We start from the raw sequence: 19,473 nt of genomic DNA, 5'->3' as shown, positions 1-19,473 counted from the left end.
CAATTTTGAAACAATTTTTGATAAAAATCAAAGCATGTAAAATGTATTGAAGCTTGGATTGAATACCTTATCAATCATTGAGATAATCCCTTTAGGGGCACCCTATGAGCTGTCGAGGGGAAAACATATGTTTCGGTTTTAAGAAACATGGTGCATCCACGGCGCCGTGGCTTAGTTGGTTAAAGCGCCTGTCTAGTAAACAGGAGATCGTGAGTTCGAATCTCGCCGGTGCCTTTTTTGCAGAAAATCTTTTTTTTCTATTTATTTAATATTTTTTTGCAGATATTTGACTATAAAGGTACACAGTAATAATATTCTGAACAGTCAATTGGGTCGACAAAACGACAATAAAAACAAAACATCCTCTCATTCAGAGAAACATCCAAAATGAGAAGGAAAAATACCTACAGAGGAAGATTGCATCTTACAGACTAGCTAATCCACTCTATTTTGTGACTCAACATTCACTCCCGGCACAACGGAAGTTCATTCATCGGCATAATAAGAGACAAAGACAACATCTCCGCCAACACTGATCAGACTCTGGCCCTAAAAAATCGACATAATTTTCCCTTTTCCTACTTGCAAAACTAAAAAAAATTGAACAATTACCACCTACCTGGTTTTTGTGGATGCTCTCATTGAGCAGAAGTTCAGTCATGTAGAATGAAACAATGGCATTTCCACCCAGGGCAGTCACATGAGCTCTAACCACAGCCAGAAGCTCAGTGATAAACCCATGGACAAATCCACAAATTCCTCCATTTTCCCGAATCGATGTACTCTCGCGGATGAAGAAGAAATTGAGATTTCCCAGATATTTGTCAATCCGACCACCAGGAACGTAACTCAACGGCGTCACGTCTACTCCATATCGCTCCCTCAGAGGCATCTGGAATAAATCTTCTGTGAAACTCACCCAAAACTCCCTCAAAATACTCAAAACTTACATGTCTTGAGAGCTTCGGAGCTTTCCCTCTTGTGGGAGACTTGTTCCTCAACTTCAAGGATCCAGTTTGCGAGAAAGGACCAGGAGGATTGTGCGTTGTTGGAGTATGAGTCAGACTCTGGGAAACTCCGGAAGCTGAGGGTGCAATTGTCTCAAAGACATGATCATCTTCCAGATTGAAGATTAACTCGTCCTCAACTGAAAAAACAAATAATAACAACAATTTTGTGTGAATTCAAAAAAATTATATGAAGAAGTGGGGCAATTTGAATATGGGGCACCTTTGAAATTGGAATTTTTCACTTATTTTTAAATAAAATTGAACCTGACATAGCTGAACAAACAAATTGAAGAGCTAAATTACATTATAATATGGCTCAGTTCCATTTGGATTATAGGAGATAAATCTCAATTACGAAGCTGCCCCACATTCAAAGGTACCCCACTTCCCCATATATTATTTTTACTACAACAGCGCTCCTAGTGTTGATCTGACAAACTTCAAATGTTTCAGAAAGTCATAAAAAGTACAAGACCTTTTGTATGCTCCATCGGTTGCGGCTAAAATCCCGAAAGGGGCAAAATCCCAAAACCAAAGAGACAAAGGTCCCAAAAACCAAAATCCCAAAGCCAAATTCCCGAATATCCGCAAAAATTTCCCTTTCACATAGGGTAAATGTCCTAATTCAAAACCAGTTCCAGAGAGTTTTAATTTAGGGAAAGTGAATTTCACATGAATTCCGTTACGTTTTTAAAAATATTGTTCAAATTTGAGGAGTGAGAAATGTCATCTATACCCCCCAAATGTTCAAATTTGAGGAACTCTACTGTAGTACTTATTTATCATGCAAATAATGGCGTATCCATTTGGAGTAGCGAAAACTTTCCATTTGGAGCAGGTTTTGAATTAGCTTAATTTACCCTGTTATGTAAATTTTGGGATACGAAGAATGTGTCACATGACACTTTGTATGGAAAGCAGATGAAGTACTCACAAAAGGCGATCTAACAGCTGTGAATTTATCACGTGAAAAACTCATGATATGAATATCAGAATTCACCCTCAGGGTAGAAATATAAGGTAAAGTAGTCCCTTTCAATAAAACTGTTTATTTCATCTGCAACATACTGAAATTTCATAGAGCGATCGTAAAGTGTTTATAAAGTGGTCATAAAGCGGTCATAAAGTCGTAATAGAGCGGTCATACAGTGATCATAGAGCGGTCGTAAAGTGGTTATAAAGCGGTCTTAAAGTGGTCATAAAGTAGTCAAAAAGCGGTCATAAGAAACCCTCAGAGCAAAACTGCCCACTCTTGCTCTGAGTGTTTCATAAAGCGGTCATAAAGTGGTCATAAAGCGGTCATAAAGTGGTAATAGAGCGGTCAAAAAGCAGTTATAAAGTGGCCATATAGCAGTCATAAAGCGATCATAAAGTGGTCATAAAACGGTCATATAGTGGTCATAAAGCAGTCATAAAGTGGTCTTAAATCAGTCATGATTAATTTAAATTGCGTAAATTATGAATATTTGACGTTGAAAATAGTGCGTGAAATTGGCGCCTACAATATTTTGCATTTATTACGACGTTTCTGTAACATATTTGAAAGGGGTCCCGGTCAAAATCCCGAAAGCCAAAATCCCGAACGCCAAAATCCCGAATGGGCCAAAATCCCGAATTCTTAAAAGTGTCACAGCTACTCCCACGATTGCACCCACGCTTGCTGGAGGCAAAGGAAAATCTTCAGTGTCTTGGGAAATTATTCAAAACATTTTCCTTCATATAATTTCATACCTTTTAGGCCTTTTAGGATTTTGAAAATTCGGTATTTTGGCTTTCGGGATTTTGGTTTTCGAGATTTTGGCTGCCACCTTTTTTAAAGATATCTCTTACGAGTAATCTAGGCTTATTGAACGCATAAAGCTGGTTCGCGCGTTTTTTTTTCAGCCCCGAAAATATGCATGATATAGGGACCCCCTTATGGAGGAAAAATAAAGACATGATTAAATAAGTTTTTAGAAAGTTTTTGTTGAAGTTGGCTCGTATATTCACGAAGAGGAGAAAGGAGCCAATCGGAATATTGTTGATCGAAGGCAAGCAGTCCGTGTTTGATCGAACAAAAGGATGTGAGGAACTTTTGGTTCAGGAGTCCTAGAAGGGAATTATGAGTTATTCCAGAGCTCCGAAAAATTTTTCACTTCTTGATATTTGTCTTGGAGAGCGTGCCAAAAACCCTTTCACAGGGAAGGAATTTGAATTATTCCTTGCTAGATTTGGATGAAAATCTTTCAATAATCTCCAGGATTTTTTTTTACTTGTTTTCGTTTTAGTTCTCTAAAAGTAAGTTTACTTACGAAAATCATACGTAAATTTTACCTTTTTGTATATTTTAACGACGGTATTCGATGGCTTTGGAAGTTTTGTGAGACAAGGAAAAGTTCAATAAGTTTTCAAAGGTTTTAAGATTGAAAATTTTCACGTAAATTTACGTAAATTTTACCTTTTTGTATATTTTAACGACGGTAATCGATGGCTTTGTGAGATTTGTGAGACAATGAAAAGATCAATAGGTTTTCAAAGGTTTCAATAGTGAAAATTTTCACTCTTGAAACCTTTGAAAACCTATTGAACTTTTCATTGTCTCACAAATCTCACAGTCATCAATTACCGTCGTTAAAATATACTAAAAAGTAAAATTTACGTAAGATTTTCGTAAGTAAACTTACTTTTAGAGAACTAAAACGAAAACAAGTAAAAAAAAGCCTGGAGATTATTGAAAAAATTTCATTCAAATCTAGCAAGGAAAAGAACAATAGGTGAGACAATGAAAAGTTCAATAGGTTTTCAAAGGTTTCAATAGTGAAAATTTCAAACCTGCACTTAAAATTTCCATTCTAAATGCAGGTTTGAAATATTTCCTGGAAATTTTCACTCTTGAAGCCTTTGAAAACTTATTGAACTTTACATTGTCTCACAAATCTCACAAAGCCATCGATTACCGTCGTTAAAATGTACAAAGGTAAAATTTACGTAAGGTTTTCGTAAGTAAACCTACTTACGGTAAACCTTTTGGTAAATTTCACATTTTTACTTCGAGAATTGTATTTTCTCACTTTCGAAGCTTTTTCGAAAAATGTATGTCTTATCTAGTCACTTATGTGCAATTGTTATTTTGTTCATATTTTGTTACTTGGGTGTAAGCTTCAAACTGCTTACCTTTCTTGATGCCATCTTTGCTCGTAGAATTTGATAGGAGCCTCCGCTTGTTCTTGATGATTTTCGTCGGTTCCCCAAGTCCCAGGGCCATTCCTGTCACCAGAACCTGAATCCAATCCGCTTCCGGAAGATCAATTGTGAAGCGCAGATCGCAAATGGCACACGGAATCATGCTGCGAAGTTTGTAGTAGATGCATTGCAGGAGACGCTGAAGATTCTTAGCCAGATGACTCTGCTGATTGATGTGCCCCCGCCAGACTTGGGCAAAGTACTGTAGATTCCTCACAACTTCCAGATCCAGCAAACCAGGAACTGTCTGAGTGTTGACCACGTGAAAACCTTCCGGTGGACAGGGCTCCATTAGCAGTGAAATAACTTCCAAATCATCGATGTCATCTACTTCCAGAATACACGCATCTTTGTTGCCCACATTGAGATCCATCTCGGCCAGTTCATCGTCACTCTCTTCGCTTTCGGATAGTGGTCTTGGATCAATTTCTCCGAAGGATTTCAATTGATAAATCTCTCGATTCTTCTCAATTGTATCCTGCAATGTACGCTGGATCTCATTGAGCTTCTCCGGATTCGACGAAGATTGCACAGCTCCGACAATTTTGGGCAGAACAGCCGCTGGGAGAGCTGTTAAGTAGACAGCAGTTCCTGTGGCGACAATTGTCATCATCTTCTCTCCAACAGCTATTGAGCACTTCAGCCCGAAAATGGCATTCATTCCTTTGACCTTCATCTTGTTGATCAGCACCCGGTAGAGTTCGTATTCCAGGAAGGGAAGTCCATCGGAGATCTCTTTGGCATTGGACTCTCCCTTGAGATCCCGCTTCTGACGACAAACCTGTGCCTGGACCAAACATCCCCTTCCAGTGATCTGTAGGGATTCCGGAATCTCAATTGTGGCCAGGAAGACATTGGGTACCTTCCCTCTCCTGCACAGTGTGCAATTGTCCAGGCTGACGCTGAAGGGAACAGAATTTGCAGCATATGGCAGATGTAAGAGAGAACAAGCGACTGTGCTGGGATTTACCGGAGGAATAGTTCCGGAAGTATCCTTTTCACTTCCACTCTCAGGAACTTCCTCAATTGGCTTACTAGCCACTCCCTCAATGATCTTTGCTGTTGAACCGGCAATCTTTAGCTCTTTAATTCCCTCCTTGACATCCTTCTCAAATTCCACTCTGTCCAGGGACGAAGTCATCCGCACAGGCTGTTCACTAGAATACGGAAAATTGATGAGGGCAGCAGTTCCCGTTGCTGACAGCACACAAACATCCTCAGTGATTGTCGTAGTCTCAGAATATCCCAAGACAACATTGCATCCCAAAGCTCGAGCATGAGATCGAATCTCCATTCTCAACTCCGTCCACCAACTGTCACGATTTTCTGGCTCATCGGGATTTGGTACTCGTTCAAGCAACTTCACTGAGCGAGAGCATACAGCTGACCCCAAGTGAATTATAAATCCCGGAGGATATTTATCCAAAGTGAGAAAAGGATACTCCAACATGTCGAGATTATCTGTATTGGCATTCTTCATTGTAGCCCCTACAACTCTCGTAATGGCGGGAGTTCCTCTTTCGCACGAAGTCAGGGAGTTTCCTAGAGAAAAGGTATTATTTGATATGTTCTACGCCTACTAAAAAAAAATGATCGATGTAGCTTGAGATGATGGAACATTCTAGGGTGGAAACATCATTGATAATGATCAGAGAGATCAAGACATCTTGCTTGAGATCATGCGAGAGTGGAGGTGGACAGAGGGAAGATTCTCATCAATAACGACTCTGACAACATGATTTCTGGCGATCCAGTCAAAACTTAATTGGTTTGCATTAGGATTCTGAGTTAGCTAAGACACTTCCCGGCTAACACAATTTAAGTTCTTACTAGCACAATACGATAATTAAGAGCATTGTCCAAGAGCATAAAATAAGTCCTTAATAAGTACTTAGTAAGTCCTTAATTGAGGCATTTTTTTTGGACGACAGTATCGTCATCTTGTGGCAAAAAGTGAAAACTAGATAGAGAATGCAACTGTCCCATATATTCTGCGCGTGATCCGGAAGTGTACATTACCAACAAAATTACCAAATTTTGATGAATCCTTCCTCCTGTAGTGTATTGAGATAGATGATATAGATAAAAGAGATAGGATGAGATTGTTCAGGTCAGGTTTTGAAATATTGAAGTCAGTCTAATAAACGCACGCATAGAAGTAACATCGCGTCAATAAAGTTATTGTACATAGTCAAATAATAGTCTTTTAATTAAAGTCTTATTTCTTCGCCATATAATAGCAAGTCAGAGCTATTATACCTCCTAGCCCCATGAGCATATAATCCGGGAGCTGAAAGTACATATACATTCTCTTGTATCACATAAACTGCTCAGCGAGCATAGTTTGCTGAAAAAAGCAGCGTTTCCTGCATATTTTTGCTAAATCTATGAGCAAAAATGCTGACCGGCTAGCAGTTCTCGAACAAAAAATGCTAACCAAATATATAAAAATGGCACTAAAGCGTGTCCACGACAAGATTGTTCCAAATTATTTGATATTTTTATGACAGATGTCACTAACTCGGCATTTTCGTTGTACAGTACAGTATACTTTCGCTCAATCGGCTCTATTTTAGTCGGGCGAAAAATTTTCTTTGACCATTTTCACGTTTAATTATGAAGCAAATTTGCTCAAATTCGATGTAGTTCCTTTTATTTCATCATCATTCTTTATAATTCAGCACTTTTTGTGAAATTTACAATGACTTTGACACCCAAATCTATCGAAAATTTCGATGACATTTTGCCCCATATGCCCGATTGAGAGAGAGTCTACTGTATGCACTGAGAGAAATCCGAAAAAGTTATAATAACATTCCGGAAATGTTAATTTTACCCTGCATTATTGATCCGAAATCGGTGTAAATATTATGCTTTTTAGGTATATTATGGGTTAAAGTTACCCTTTTTCATATTAATTTTACACTAAAAAAGGTGTAAAATTAACATTAAAAAAATGTTGATATATTTTTACACCTAAAAAGTGTTAAAGTTACGAGGAAAAAAAGTTAATCGCAATTAACGCAATTCATCAAATAGATAAATCCGCCAAACACTCCAAATCTCCGTCCAGTTGAAACATATCGGGCTATTATCAAATACGATCTGAAGAAGAATGCTAAACGCGTCGAGAACAATGAGGACTTCAAGAAAGAATGGAATGAAACAACCAAGAACCGCTGTGATGATCTTGTACAGACCTTTATGAGAGGATTTAAGAAGAAGATTCGAGATTTCGCCAATCAAATACTTGATTAAAAAACTAATATATCTAATAAATCTACAATGAATTAAAGTTTCAAAAAATATTTTTCTTTTTTTAATATTATGTAGACTTCATTTTTAAAGCATTATTTTTGGGAACAATCTTATCGTGGACACGCTTTACCTCGTGAGTGTCGTTCTAAGGTTAGCGGAATTCAGCTGAAAATACATGTTTTCAGATGAATTAAAATCGATTAGTATTTGCTGCTCGCTGAGTCCCGGAAGTCTACATTTTACAAAATTTTCAATATTTTAATTTTTTAAACGATCGTCCTACCAATTTTTATCCAATATGCATCTGAAACACTAAGGACATTTACATCGCTGCATTGGATTGCAATGTCTCAAAACGGGTTTAATTGGCCAAATTCGCTTCTAAATGGCTCCGCGGCACACCTCTTATTTAAAGAAAATTTCATAAAATCAAAAGTCACATCGCTTTCTTTCTCACGCGCTTTGTATATGTCTATCTCTATATGGAATGTTTCACATTCCAAATTCGATTGGGCTAAATTGAATTTGTTGAGACATTTAAAAAAGAAGAATAAGAGTGCGAAAGAATATGAGAGAGATATATGCAAAACGTGTGAGAAAGAGAGAGATTCCATTTTCGACTTTATGAAATTTTCCTGATCTAAAAGGTGTGCCGGTGCCATAATTGTCCAAATTCGGCATAAATTGTTTCAATGAGATCAGTTACACTGAAAATTGAGATTGAATTGTCCTAACATCCGATTTTTGGACTATTTTCAGTATCAATGGCCTCATTCTCTTCTGAATTTAGGATGACAGCAGTTTCGTCCGACATCAGTTGCAGCTAGCGAAAAAAGTGTTGATACCGAATAACATAACAGAGCTGATAGCAACGTGATCGTTTTGCTAATTAACACATTTTTTTTGTTCTTTTTTTGTGAAATAAAAAGAAATATTAAGTATTAAAAGTATAGATTAAGTACTTCAATATACTTTTCATATCCTTGATACATACCACTTAATTAAGGACTTTTATAAAGGTCTTAATTAAGTACTTACTGCTAAAACAGATTTACGTCATATTAATTTCGCTATTCACCACAAAGAAATTACTGTTCTTCAACTCCTTAAAATTAAGTCATTGAGTTGAGACCTTATTAAATACTTAATAAGCACTTAATGTGTTAGCCAGGTTGTTATATCGGTATTTTCAAGCAAAGACACACACCTCTACTTTTTCTAGGGAAGATTAGGGCAGTACGCATGAATGACTCTCGAAAATAACGTTTAATAATATTTTTAAACAGTCAAAACTCAAGTAAAATGAGCAATCAAAGGCTGCAGCTAAAAATAATGACAAAATGAAGCACGAGGGAACTAAGGTAAAATTTTGATGTTAAGCTGAGACACAACTGATATTGTGGTTTGTGGTTGGGGAAGAATCAAAGTAACACTTTTCCTTTCCTAATTATTTCAAATCTTTAAGTTTTTATCTAACATAATTCTAATATAAAAGAAAAAATAATCATAACACAATAGGCTATGGCTAAATGGTATATGTCTTGGATAAGCTTGAAAATATTACTCAATTTTCTTTTCTCATACGTTGTTTTCTACATCGTATTCTACATTCTCTTGAATTTGTTACAATTGTAAGAAGTAACGTTTAAATAAGTATAAAAAATTTCAAAATTTTGTCATAGCTAAGACACTTTAAGTTCCACAAAGGCCTAAGTTTTGAATAAGTTACACAGTCGAATCATTTCGCCGGTAATTCGGCATTGTTGGATGGTATTTAAAATCTTCTATCTCGCTTAATTCTAATCAAGAAATATTCTAGCACTCACTAAATGAGCCTTAGAATAAAAAAATTGTTCTTCTTGTTTTTTGACCGATTGAAATTTTGATCATAATAGATCTTAGATTTGAGTCGAATTTCCATAGTCGTCTCTTCTTTTAGAAGTATGCTGCCCAATGTTCCCAATATTTCACAAGGAAAATATGCATTTGCAAATATTTTTGCTTAATACTAAAAGTAGATCATATGAAAGACACCCGATAGAACATGTGGAACTTATATCGGACAATTAGAAACAGATGATGTGGTGAAGAACTACCTCTACCATATGCTCTGGCAGAAATCCTCCGAAGTCATTTTTTAGAACTATATTTTTTGAGTACTAAAGAGATTGTCAAGTTATGTATTTATCATTCATTCTTTGTCAAGACCTCGTGCAAACATCAATTGGAGTTGAAAGTTAAAAAAATCTACAATTATCTTTTGTATTTAGTTATCATTAGCTTTTAAAACTTGTGTAAAAGAAAGATTAGTTAATTATCTCGATAACAAAGAAGTGATATCAGGAAAACGGATCCTTCTTCGCCGGATATATTAATTCTCAGTCTTTACATTCAGGTATCTGGTTATCAATTAATTGGTTAGATTAATTCTAAACAGGTAATTCATAACCAGGATGTTTTGACACAAAAAATGTTTGTTTTTTTTATCTACACAGAAAAAAATATTTTGTAAAAATGTTCGTAAATGTTTGTGAATCGTATAACCCACAAAAAAGTTTGTAAAAGTTTGTAGGTTTTTCACAAACATTGTTCGTAACATGATCACTTGACGAGCATTTTTGTACTTTTACAAACATTTTTTCGTAAATGTTCGTAAACACACAAAAAATGTTCGTAAAATTTTGTCATTTGTTAATAAATGTTCGTAAAATGTTCGATAGAAAAACAAACATTTACGAACAAGTGACAAAATTTTACGAACATTTTTTGTGTGTTTACGAACATTTACGAACAAATGTTTGTAAAAGTACAAAAAAAACTCGTCAAGTGATCATGTTACAAACAATGTTTGTGAAAAAAGACAAACTTTTACGAACATATTTGTGGGTTATACGATTCACGAGTATTTCGTAACTCCCCCAGAGGAATTTATAAACATTTACGAACATTTTTACAAAACACTTTACTTTTCTGTGTAATGGCCTCTACACATTGGGAGAAATTTTTGTCAAAAATAGCTTTTTTGAAGGAAATTCCCTGCAGCGTTGTAGGGGGAAACGTCAAATTTCTGTCAAAAACGCAATTTTTGACGAAAATTGGTCCCAATGTGTAGACGCCTTAATCTAAAATTTGATATTCGCAATCAATATTTCAATAAAATTCAAGATATTGAAATTCTTTTATCGAAATTCTAAAAATGATTGAATTCCATGTTCATTTCGAAATTTATTCTGAAATCAGTTTATTTTCGTTTTTGTGAATTATTTTACAATTGAGCTTTTTGTGATGCAAACCACATACAGCAAATTTTCAAATTGTTAGTAAAGACACCTTGCGACTGGTGTGGTGTCCTTACTAATTTCGCTTAGGTTCAAAAGGTGCGGTTCTCTGCTACTTTTTCAATGGATCAGAATCCCAACACTTCCCAATCTCCAAAAGAAAAATCCAGTAAATTCATCCTTTCCCAGGCTTTTTTTTATGACTTATCAACATCAAACAGTAAAATCCCTTGCACAAAAATTTCTCAGACACTCAGAAGAGATCAAAGAGATAGAAGAGACAGAGAGAGAGAGAGAGTAACAGAGATAAGAAGCTGAAAGATTTTCCAGGCAACATCAAAGAAACGATAATCTAGCATAGGTTTTATGAATGGTAAAACATCCGACATACAGTCAGAACATTCCCCTTCGTCTCGCAATCATGATCACACTCTTCCATTTACCAATCAATTGTACTCACTTTTTCTGCCTAAAACTGCTAACACATGCGTTTCCACAATAAAATATCAACGGTAAAAATGTATTAAGATAAAAAATGTCTCTAAAGAAAAATAAATTGGACGCAACAATTTTGAGCTGTCAAGCCAATTGGTCTACGGATTCTGAGAGACTCCTGGACAAAATCGAATCACTTTTGTTGGATGGGGTTTCTCCTAGAGAGAACTTGGGCATCATGGAGAGTTTATTCGTCGGGTTTTCTTGGGTTTATTGCGGATGAGGAGGATGAAAAGACTCACCTTTGGGCGTAACACTGAGATCTGAATCTGAGGATCGTCGATAGATGCCGGAATCCTTGTTGGCACCTGGCACAGCTGATGCTGCAGTCTTTGCTGGGCTCTGGGTTATCCGGGAGCCCGTGGATTCAGCCCTGGTGTGTCCGGCTGAAGGTGTCTTAACTCCCGGACTTGCTGGAGCAGCTCCACTGACTGATGGGACTTCATTCCTGGCAACGGGAGAAAGAGGAGAAGGTGCAAGCAACAACTGGTTAGTATGAGACAAATTTTTGTGTTTGTTAGATGCCATGGAAGGCTGCTCTACGGACACACTATTTAGCGTTACAGGAAGTGAATTGTGACGATCAGGGACAAGAGTCTTTGACGAACTGAGTGCATCCTTATCCGCCAGCTCGATTAATGACATAAAAGGAACCCCTCGAGCCGGTTCTTTGGCGTCTGGAGTTTGTTTTGGCGAAGGCGTTGGCGGAATTGCCCGGATTTTCAGATGAGGTTTCTTCACTGAAGCCTTTCTGGAGAATTTTTCCTTGAGAATCAACTTCAGGCTGGACTTCTTGGAACTCCCGAAGAAATTGAAACTCCTCAGAGTCTTTAGGAAAGATCTCGGAGATCGTTCGCCAGTAGAAAGTTCAGGTTCTTCAAAAGTCGAACCGGGTTTTATCCATGAGACATCATCTCGGGCGTCTAGATTTTCCGGGCAGGTTTTCATGATCTCCTGGAGAGTCTCTTCGCGTGAATGCCTTCCACTCTCCACGAGAATCATCTCATTCTGCTGCCCAGAATCTCCACGGATAATCCTCGAAGAGCCAACCTTGATACTCTCCCGTTGATGGATCTTTGGCTCAATCCATGCATCTTCTGACTTCTCCTGGACATTCCTCATGACCATACTAACGGTGTCCGCATCGAAGCAGACTTCAACTCTCTCGGGGGTGCTGTCGGACGCCTCATCGTCGGAGCTCAGAGAGTCAGACTCAAAGCTTGGAAAGAGACTCGTTTTGGAGGATTGGGACATGCAAAGGGTATCAATAGACTGACTAATGTCCATTGACGTGGACAAATGCTTGGATTCTTGCGAAGATGGTCGTGAATCATGCGATTCAGAGATCCTATCCAATCCCATGGTCTGACTCGACATCAGTGAAGCCACGAGGAGAGACGTCATTCCGGCACCCTCACTCGAAGAGCGCTGAAATTGCTTCCTCCTACGACTCCTTGCATTCCCCGGACTCTGACCCTCAATTTCAATCTTTGGAGCACTCAAAACCGGCTTTGGAGCACTAGTGAGACCAAATTCAGGAGCTTTAGCCAAAATTCTCCTCCCAATGCTATTCCTGGAGGAATGAATGTGCTTCAACTTTTTCGTAAAACCCCCCTGAGCCTTTCCCCTGAGATCTTCCTGAGTCATTCTCTGCAGGAGTTTCTCATCAATATCCCCATCACTCTCATTCCTCATCACGGGATACAGAGAAAATCTTCCCACTTGACAAGCCTCAAAATTAAAACAATCCCTAAATGGACTCGGAGATGGGGTACATGTGAGGAATTCAAGATATTTCAATGTTCGTCTGTTTTTGTGTGAAAAATATTTGTAAATGGGATTTTGCAAATGCAGAAAAAAATGCGGCACAGAAAAAAAAGTGGCCAGGATAATCATTAGCACGAGCAGCAGAGAGTTTATTAGTAGAGCAGAAAATCGAGAGAGAAAATTGACCCAGATTATTCCCATCACTGAAAATCTCTTAAAATAAAAAATCCTAAAATAAGAGGGATGCACTTACTCTTCGATGAGGGCAGAATCTGCCACTTGCGGTGGTGGAGCATCTGGGATCTTAATCAGTGTCACAGCAGTTCCTATTCCACGTGCAACAACACCCACATCTCCCTCCAGATCCAAGCACAACTTGTACCCAATCACTGCATTCGCTCCCATGTCCAGAGCTTTCAACCCGATCTTCCGCTGGACCTGAGAGAAGGACAACCAACAAACGAGCTGACTTATTGACCTTATTGGACTAAAAATCAGTCTCCAAGATCACTATGATCACGCAATAAGTATCAATAACTCGAGAATTTCCAAGCTTCGGACACACTTTGGCTTAGAAAACTACATATTTTTTCCCATAATCCCTTAACCCATTCCTTACCATTGTGTTATACATCATACGCAAATTGAGTGATTTTAGATGATTAATTCCAGGGAAATAATTATACTAATTTCTGTCGGGAATGGATTTTTAGTTAACTTTAGTCCTTCAATTACTTGGAAAAAATAGCCCGACAGCGATGGGAATACATTTTGTTGTTCTTTTCTCGCTTAGTGTGAAGTCATGCAAAAATTTTTGTCAAAATGGCGGACGGAAAATGCGACATCCCGTCGAATTTGTTAAAATTGACCTTCATCCTCTTTCCTGATTTGAATTCTGGTTGCCAATGTGTTTTTTTTTGGATAGTTACTCTATCTAAGATTAAGAGCCGGGGGGCCTCAGTGGATCAGTGGATAGAGCAGTGGCTCTGTGACTGTGAGGTCGAGGGTTCGGGACTAGGCAGCTGCAGATTTTTCAGCTGCTGTAATAGTCTTGAATTCGTCCAGTGAATGAATGGAAAAGTAATGTCAATACATTGACAATGAACCGCCTAAAAAGAGAGGTTGGTATAGGAAATAAGTTTCGACATGCAGAGTTCAGTCGAATACAAATACTCATTCACTGCCCAGATCCATAAACCAAGGTTGGTTTACCGTGATATAAAGCGGTACTGTGTTGTGTATCAGAACGCACACAGAGCACTGTGATATGGAGCAGGTTTACTCGCCTTGGGGGTTAAGATAGAACAGGAGAATGGGGAGTGCATAATGGGCCCAAATAAGTGGCCTGGGTGCAGCGGTTCCGCAAGGAATATAACCGACCCATAGACAAATCTTACTCTATCTAAATCAATAGAGTTTGTAATGAATTAATGTACAGAATTTAAATTCAGTGACCGTTAAAACGCGAGTTTGAGGGCGGATCTCCGGTCCCCCAAAATGGATAAAATTTTTGTCTTTTCAAAAAATTCATCTATTAATCTGTAGGAAACTAATCTCAAAATATTAACATTCTATCTCAAGTATTTCTGGTACATTGACTGAATGGGTTAATAAATCTGACCTAATGGCAATATGTTTTAATCGCTTGTTTCAAGTCATATATTACCTGAAAAAAATATTTCAGATTCATTAAAGGAATAATGTGACAAATATAAAGTGTTCGAAGCCAAAGTTCGTGCGAAGCCAGAAAACTTTCCCTTATTGAAATTGCAAAGGGAATCACAAATTGTTACTTATAATATCTTTATAAGACATTGTAAGCAAGAATTTTCAATTAAAGGGCCTCATTCTTTAAAAAATTTTAGGTTAAGTTAGACCTCACTTTAAAATTGAAAACATTTCTTACACGACAGAATCTGTAAATTACTATCAAAAAAGGAAATTTTAAAAGCGTTTAAAGGAGAATGGTCAAAACTATATGGACGCTGGTCCCGGAATCGCCACAAACGAGAGTAGGCGCATTTTGTAGGTAACTGATATAAGATTAAAAAATTGCCAGAACCCAGGACGATAAACGCTGGGAGTCCTTGTAAAAAAAGCGTTTATCCTTCCGAAATATCGCTGTTTTGACAACGAATTACTCAAGAACGACTAAGGCGATCTTGATGAAATTCGGTATAGGGTCAGTGTATTACTTAAACTTTTTATTCATGCATACCAACCCCTCCCCCTACCCTCCATTCTGATAGCCCCCATACAAAATGAGGTCATTTTATCTTACGACTTCTTTCTGAGAAGAGGTACAATGCTGAAATACGGCATGCGAACAAGGCTTAAAGAAAACTTTTTAACCATACATACCGAACCCTTCTTCCATCATCCCTTCTTGTAACCCCTATACAAAATGAGAGCATTTTAACATATAATTCCTTTCAGAGAGGAGGTAAAAAGCTGAAATTCGACATGGAACAAAGCCTAAAGAAGACTCTTTAACTAGCATACCACCCCAACACCCATCTGTCTGATAGTCCCAATATAGAAAGAATTCCTTCGCACAAATTGTTATTAATCCACTGAATTGCATTTTAGTACATCTTCTGTAGACAATAAATCGAGAAGAAATTCCAAAATCTTTATTACAATATCAAAAAAAAAAAATCACCACTAATGCTAATTAGATTATACAATGAGGATATATTTCTATCTTTCACGTACCAACAGATCTTAATGAGACGAAAAATGAAATATATAAAATCTGGAAAATGATTGTTAACGTTATTACTTATCCATTTTTTTTCATTCAATCAAGCTCGATCAAAAAGTTCTTCGTGAGGATTGTTGAAAATACCTTTTCTCAGAAAGGAGTTATAAAGTAAAATGGCCTCATTTTGTATGGGGGCTATCAGAATGGAGGGTGGGGGGAGGGGGCGGTACGCATAGATAAAAAGTTTAAGTAATACACTGATCCTATACCGAATTTCATCAAGATCGCTTTAGCAGTTCTTGCGTAATTTGTTGTCAAAATAGTGATTTATCGGAAGGATAGAGGCTTTTTTACAAGGACTCCCAGCGTTTATCGTCCTGGATTCCGGCAATTTTTTAATCTTATATCAGTACCTACAAAATGCGCCTACTCTCATCTCTGGATAAAGATGAATCGCTGCCCATATAAGTATACTTTTGCCCTTTCCTTCTTCTAAGAAATAGTTTTTTTGCTCTAAAACTTTTCCTCCATGGTTTAGAACTTTGGTCCCAGAACAAAAGTTGTTACCCATATCAATGTCTATCCATTGACATAGGTCCCGTTCGTGGCGATTCCGGGACCGGATTTGACCATTCTCCTTTATTAAACAATTTTAAATTAAACACTTTTTCCAAATTTTACCAAAACTAAGACTACAGCGCCTTCTGTAGTGAAACTACAAATTTCAGATATTCAAGACTGATAGAAAAATCTGAAACCTTTTCAAAATAACCAAATCTGTTCAAATTGGTTCATAAAAGATATTAAGAATTTTCTTATGAAAAAGGGAAGTTAGCCTAATTTTTTTAGAATTTAATGCGTAGGACTTACAGGGCTCAGAAATAAAGTTCTATTAACTGATCCACTGATGGTTCTATTCCTGCTATTACAATAAAAAATGAAAAAGCGAAATCTTTCTGCTGAACATTCTTTTTAGCGCATGACTGTTCTTAAGTGTTTCTGCATTATCGACTATTTTCATCAGTCCTCGTTAGTCATCGTCGTGTTCCAAAATACCAAATAGTCAAGGCAGAATTCAACGCAAAGAAAAGTCGGTAATGCAGAAGCATTTAAGAACAGTAAAGAGCTGAAAAAATGTTCAGGAAAGACCTCTTCATTTAGGAATAGCACCATTAAACCTTTTTAGAATTTTTAATTTTCACCATTTAGAATAGAGAATTAGGGAGCTTATCTTGCTTTTCTGAAATTATTAGTTCAAAAACGGCTTTTGCGGTACTCTTAGGAACTTCAAGGTTTTTTTCTTAGAACAGTTCAATACCTTTCCAAAAAAGTCAAGTTGCTTCATATCGGACAATTTGCTTGTTCAGAATGACGAATTTAATAGGAAAAACTGGAAAAAAATATAAAAACACTTTGACTTACCTCTCCGGATAGCTTAAGGAAGACAACTTGCCGGGCTTCATTGGAAGCCCTGGGAGTTCTGATCTTATCAATCCATTGATACTCCGGATCATCATTCACCACCAACTCCTCGACAAATCCATGAATGCCGGGTGCATGATACCCATGAGGTATGTTGGGAGAATGAAAAAACTGAACTCCGCAGGAACTCTGCCGGAACTTATTGACATCCGAGAATAGATCAACTTTCACGATGAGATTCACCTCTCCGCGAATACCATGCATGGTGTCAAACACTGGGAACCATCCGGACATCATTGAACCCTTCCCATGGCCACTGGTTTGCCCAGACGGATCAATAGCTGCGCTGGGAATCAGCAAGGGATTGAGACAGATGTGCACCTTCCCGATGGCATCATTGGCCGAGTAGGTGTCATAATCCATGAGGCGGATCTGCAAGGGTTCATCCTGAAGCTCAGCATCGTCCATCTCGAATCTGTACCAGTCAGAATTCCACTGGGGATTGAGACTTTTCCGGAAGACGTCAGTTTTGTGTGTGATGCCCCCGAGCTTCAATTCCACAAATGCATCCGTTGTGTCACTACTCCGGTCCATCACGGGCAAGTTCCGCCCTGCTAGAACCTTCACTTTCACTTTTCCTGGCATTCTGTGGGGTATTTGTGGGTGAAAATTGCAAAAATGTGGAGCGAAAAAACAGCGTCTGAAAATTTTCACTGAACAGCTGATCACTGGCTTGAAAGTAGAAAGAGGGGAAGCTGCCAGCAAAAACCCAAAGTAAAGTGCACGAAATGATTTGGCGGGAATTATTTCCCGCGCTTTTCATCCTTTTATCATTCTTATCAGTTTTTGTAGGTTTTCCTGCTGTTTTTTATGTGGGAATTTATTTCTTTGATAATTTGATGATTTTATCAGAAGGAAAAGTTAATTAGGTACTGAATTTCTTTGAGGAAGAGCTCAAGAAAAGTCTTTAAGAGCTTTAGAGCTAATTTCCTGGAGATCCTTCTGGATTATCTTACAATATTATTCTTCAAGAATGTTCAAGAGGGTCAGGATGATAAAATTTTGATTTGTGAATGCAAATAAGGCACTTTTCACACCGTTTTTCTGAATTCCTTACCGGCATTTGGCGTCATATCCTGGCCCAATGGAGTACCGGTGTAATATGCTACGAGTTGATAATGATACAAGAAATGTTGCCACATCCTTCCAATTCCACAACACCTCACCAAGCAAGACACCCTCGGCGTGAAAGAAGCCACCGAGAGCGAGAGCAATTGTGACGAAGCTAGCGCACAGAAGCAGCAACTTTCACTCTTTCGCCTCCCAAGAGGGTGGTTGGGTGGGATGGTTTGGCCACCCCCTGAGGGATGGTATTGCTATAAAGAACGACGAAATCGCATCCACGCATTCAGTTTGGTGCTGGTCGACGGAGCTGAACTACGCGTCTCCCCCAAAAAAAGTGATAAAGCACTCGTGTGGGAAAATATTCTATCTCGCATTTTGCACATTGTCGCACTTTTTTTTCTGCCAAAAATACATTTTTTTGGTGGCTCTCGTGAAAATGGAAAAGCCCGCATAGCTTATGAAAATTCCTTTCAACGAAAAAATATTGCTTACATGAACTACTTTTGTGGCATTCAGTGATTGAAGCACGTGCAGTGATAAGAGATACCAAAAAAAAATGTGAATGAAAAACCACTTTCATTTTTCACCGCATGAATTTTTGCGGGGTTTATTTTCTAAGGCTCATTCTTCTCTAAAACGATAAATTCCCCAACACTTTGGATTACATAAAGTTGTTTTTTGGAGGGTTTATTGAGAGGCGTTGTTTAGTTTGCATTATACTTTGTTTATTGAAAAAATCTTTATGGCTCTAATCAATTTTTTTCAATTTGCTGATGTAGCAACATAAATTTCACGATTTTCCAACGGAAAAGACAATAAAGAAATTGAGAAATGAACATCTCTGAAATCAAATAGTGGAAATTTTAAATAATTTTAGATGTTATTAAGTTTTGGCTATTGGAAAAATTATTCGACTGCATCACAACGATTTTTTTAAAGTATTTTTTTTTGTTCAGAAATATTTTTGTTTTTAAAACAATGCTTAAATTGCTAAGTCGACTCATAATTTTGTAATTACTTACCTTATCTGTAGTTATTTCACCTTTAAATTCTTGACATCATTACTGAACTAATTATTTTTTACTGAATGAATGTTTTTTTAATGATCAAACTTTAAAACACTGCGCATAATTCCGCAGTAGTATTTTTGTAAAAACATAAAAAAAAACTGTACAAATTTAGCCCACAACAA

At 37.6% G+C, this 19,473-nt stretch overlaps 1 protein-coding gene and 1 non-coding gene across 2 annotated transcripts; one reads left to right on the top strand and one right to left on the bottom strand.

Moving 5' to 3' along the window:
* Positions 1-160: 160 nt before the first annotated feature.
* On the top strand, positions 161-234 carry Trnat-agu (transfer RNA threonine (anticodon AGU)). The gene has a single exon. It is a non-coding gene; the product is annotated as a tRNA-Thr (tRNA).
* On the bottom strand, positions 234-17,883 carry LOC129809743 (C2 domain-containing protein 5). The gene is made up of 7 exons (XM_055859788.1): positions 17,157-17,883; positions 13,284-13,468; positions 11,506-11,711; positions 4,164-5,774; positions 951-1,147; positions 620-892; positions 234-549 (listed from the first exon to the last, which is right to left on the bottom strand). Exons 1-7 carry the CDS (start codon positions 17,799-17,801, stop codon positions 487-489), a joined length of 3,180 nt encoding a protein of 1,059 aa, XP_055715763.1. The 5' UTR covers positions 17,802-17,883; the 3' UTR covers positions 234-486.
* Between the last annotated feature and the right edge of the window lie 1,590 nt (positions 17,884-19,473).

This window comes from Phlebotomus papatasi, chromosome 1 (assembly GCF_024763615.1).
Source record: "Phlebotomus papatasi isolate M1 chromosome 1, Ppap_2.1, whole genome shotgun sequence".
Lineage (NCBI taxonomy): Eukaryota > Metazoa > Arthropoda > Insecta > Diptera > Psychodidae > Phlebotomus > Phlebotomus papatasi.
The sequence above is the reverse complement of the archived record's forward strand: the minus strand, read 5'-3'. Positions and strand labels throughout refer to the sequence as shown.

Excerpts from the sequence above, each read along its gene's own strand:
- LOC129809743 (XM_055859788.1), bottom strand. The coding sequence starts at position 17,801 with ATGCCAGGAAAAGTGAAAGTGAAGGTTCTAGCAGGGCGGAACTTGCCC. Across the intron at positions 13,469-17,156 it reads TCCTTAAGCTATCCGGAGAG|GTCCAGCGGAAGATCGGGTT; the intron begins GTAAGTCAAAGT and ends TCCTTCTCTCAG. Across the intron at positions 893-950 it reads CTCCGAAGCTCTCAAGACAT|ATGCCTCTGAGGGAGCGATA; the intron begins GTAAGTTTTGAG and ends GATTTATTCCAG.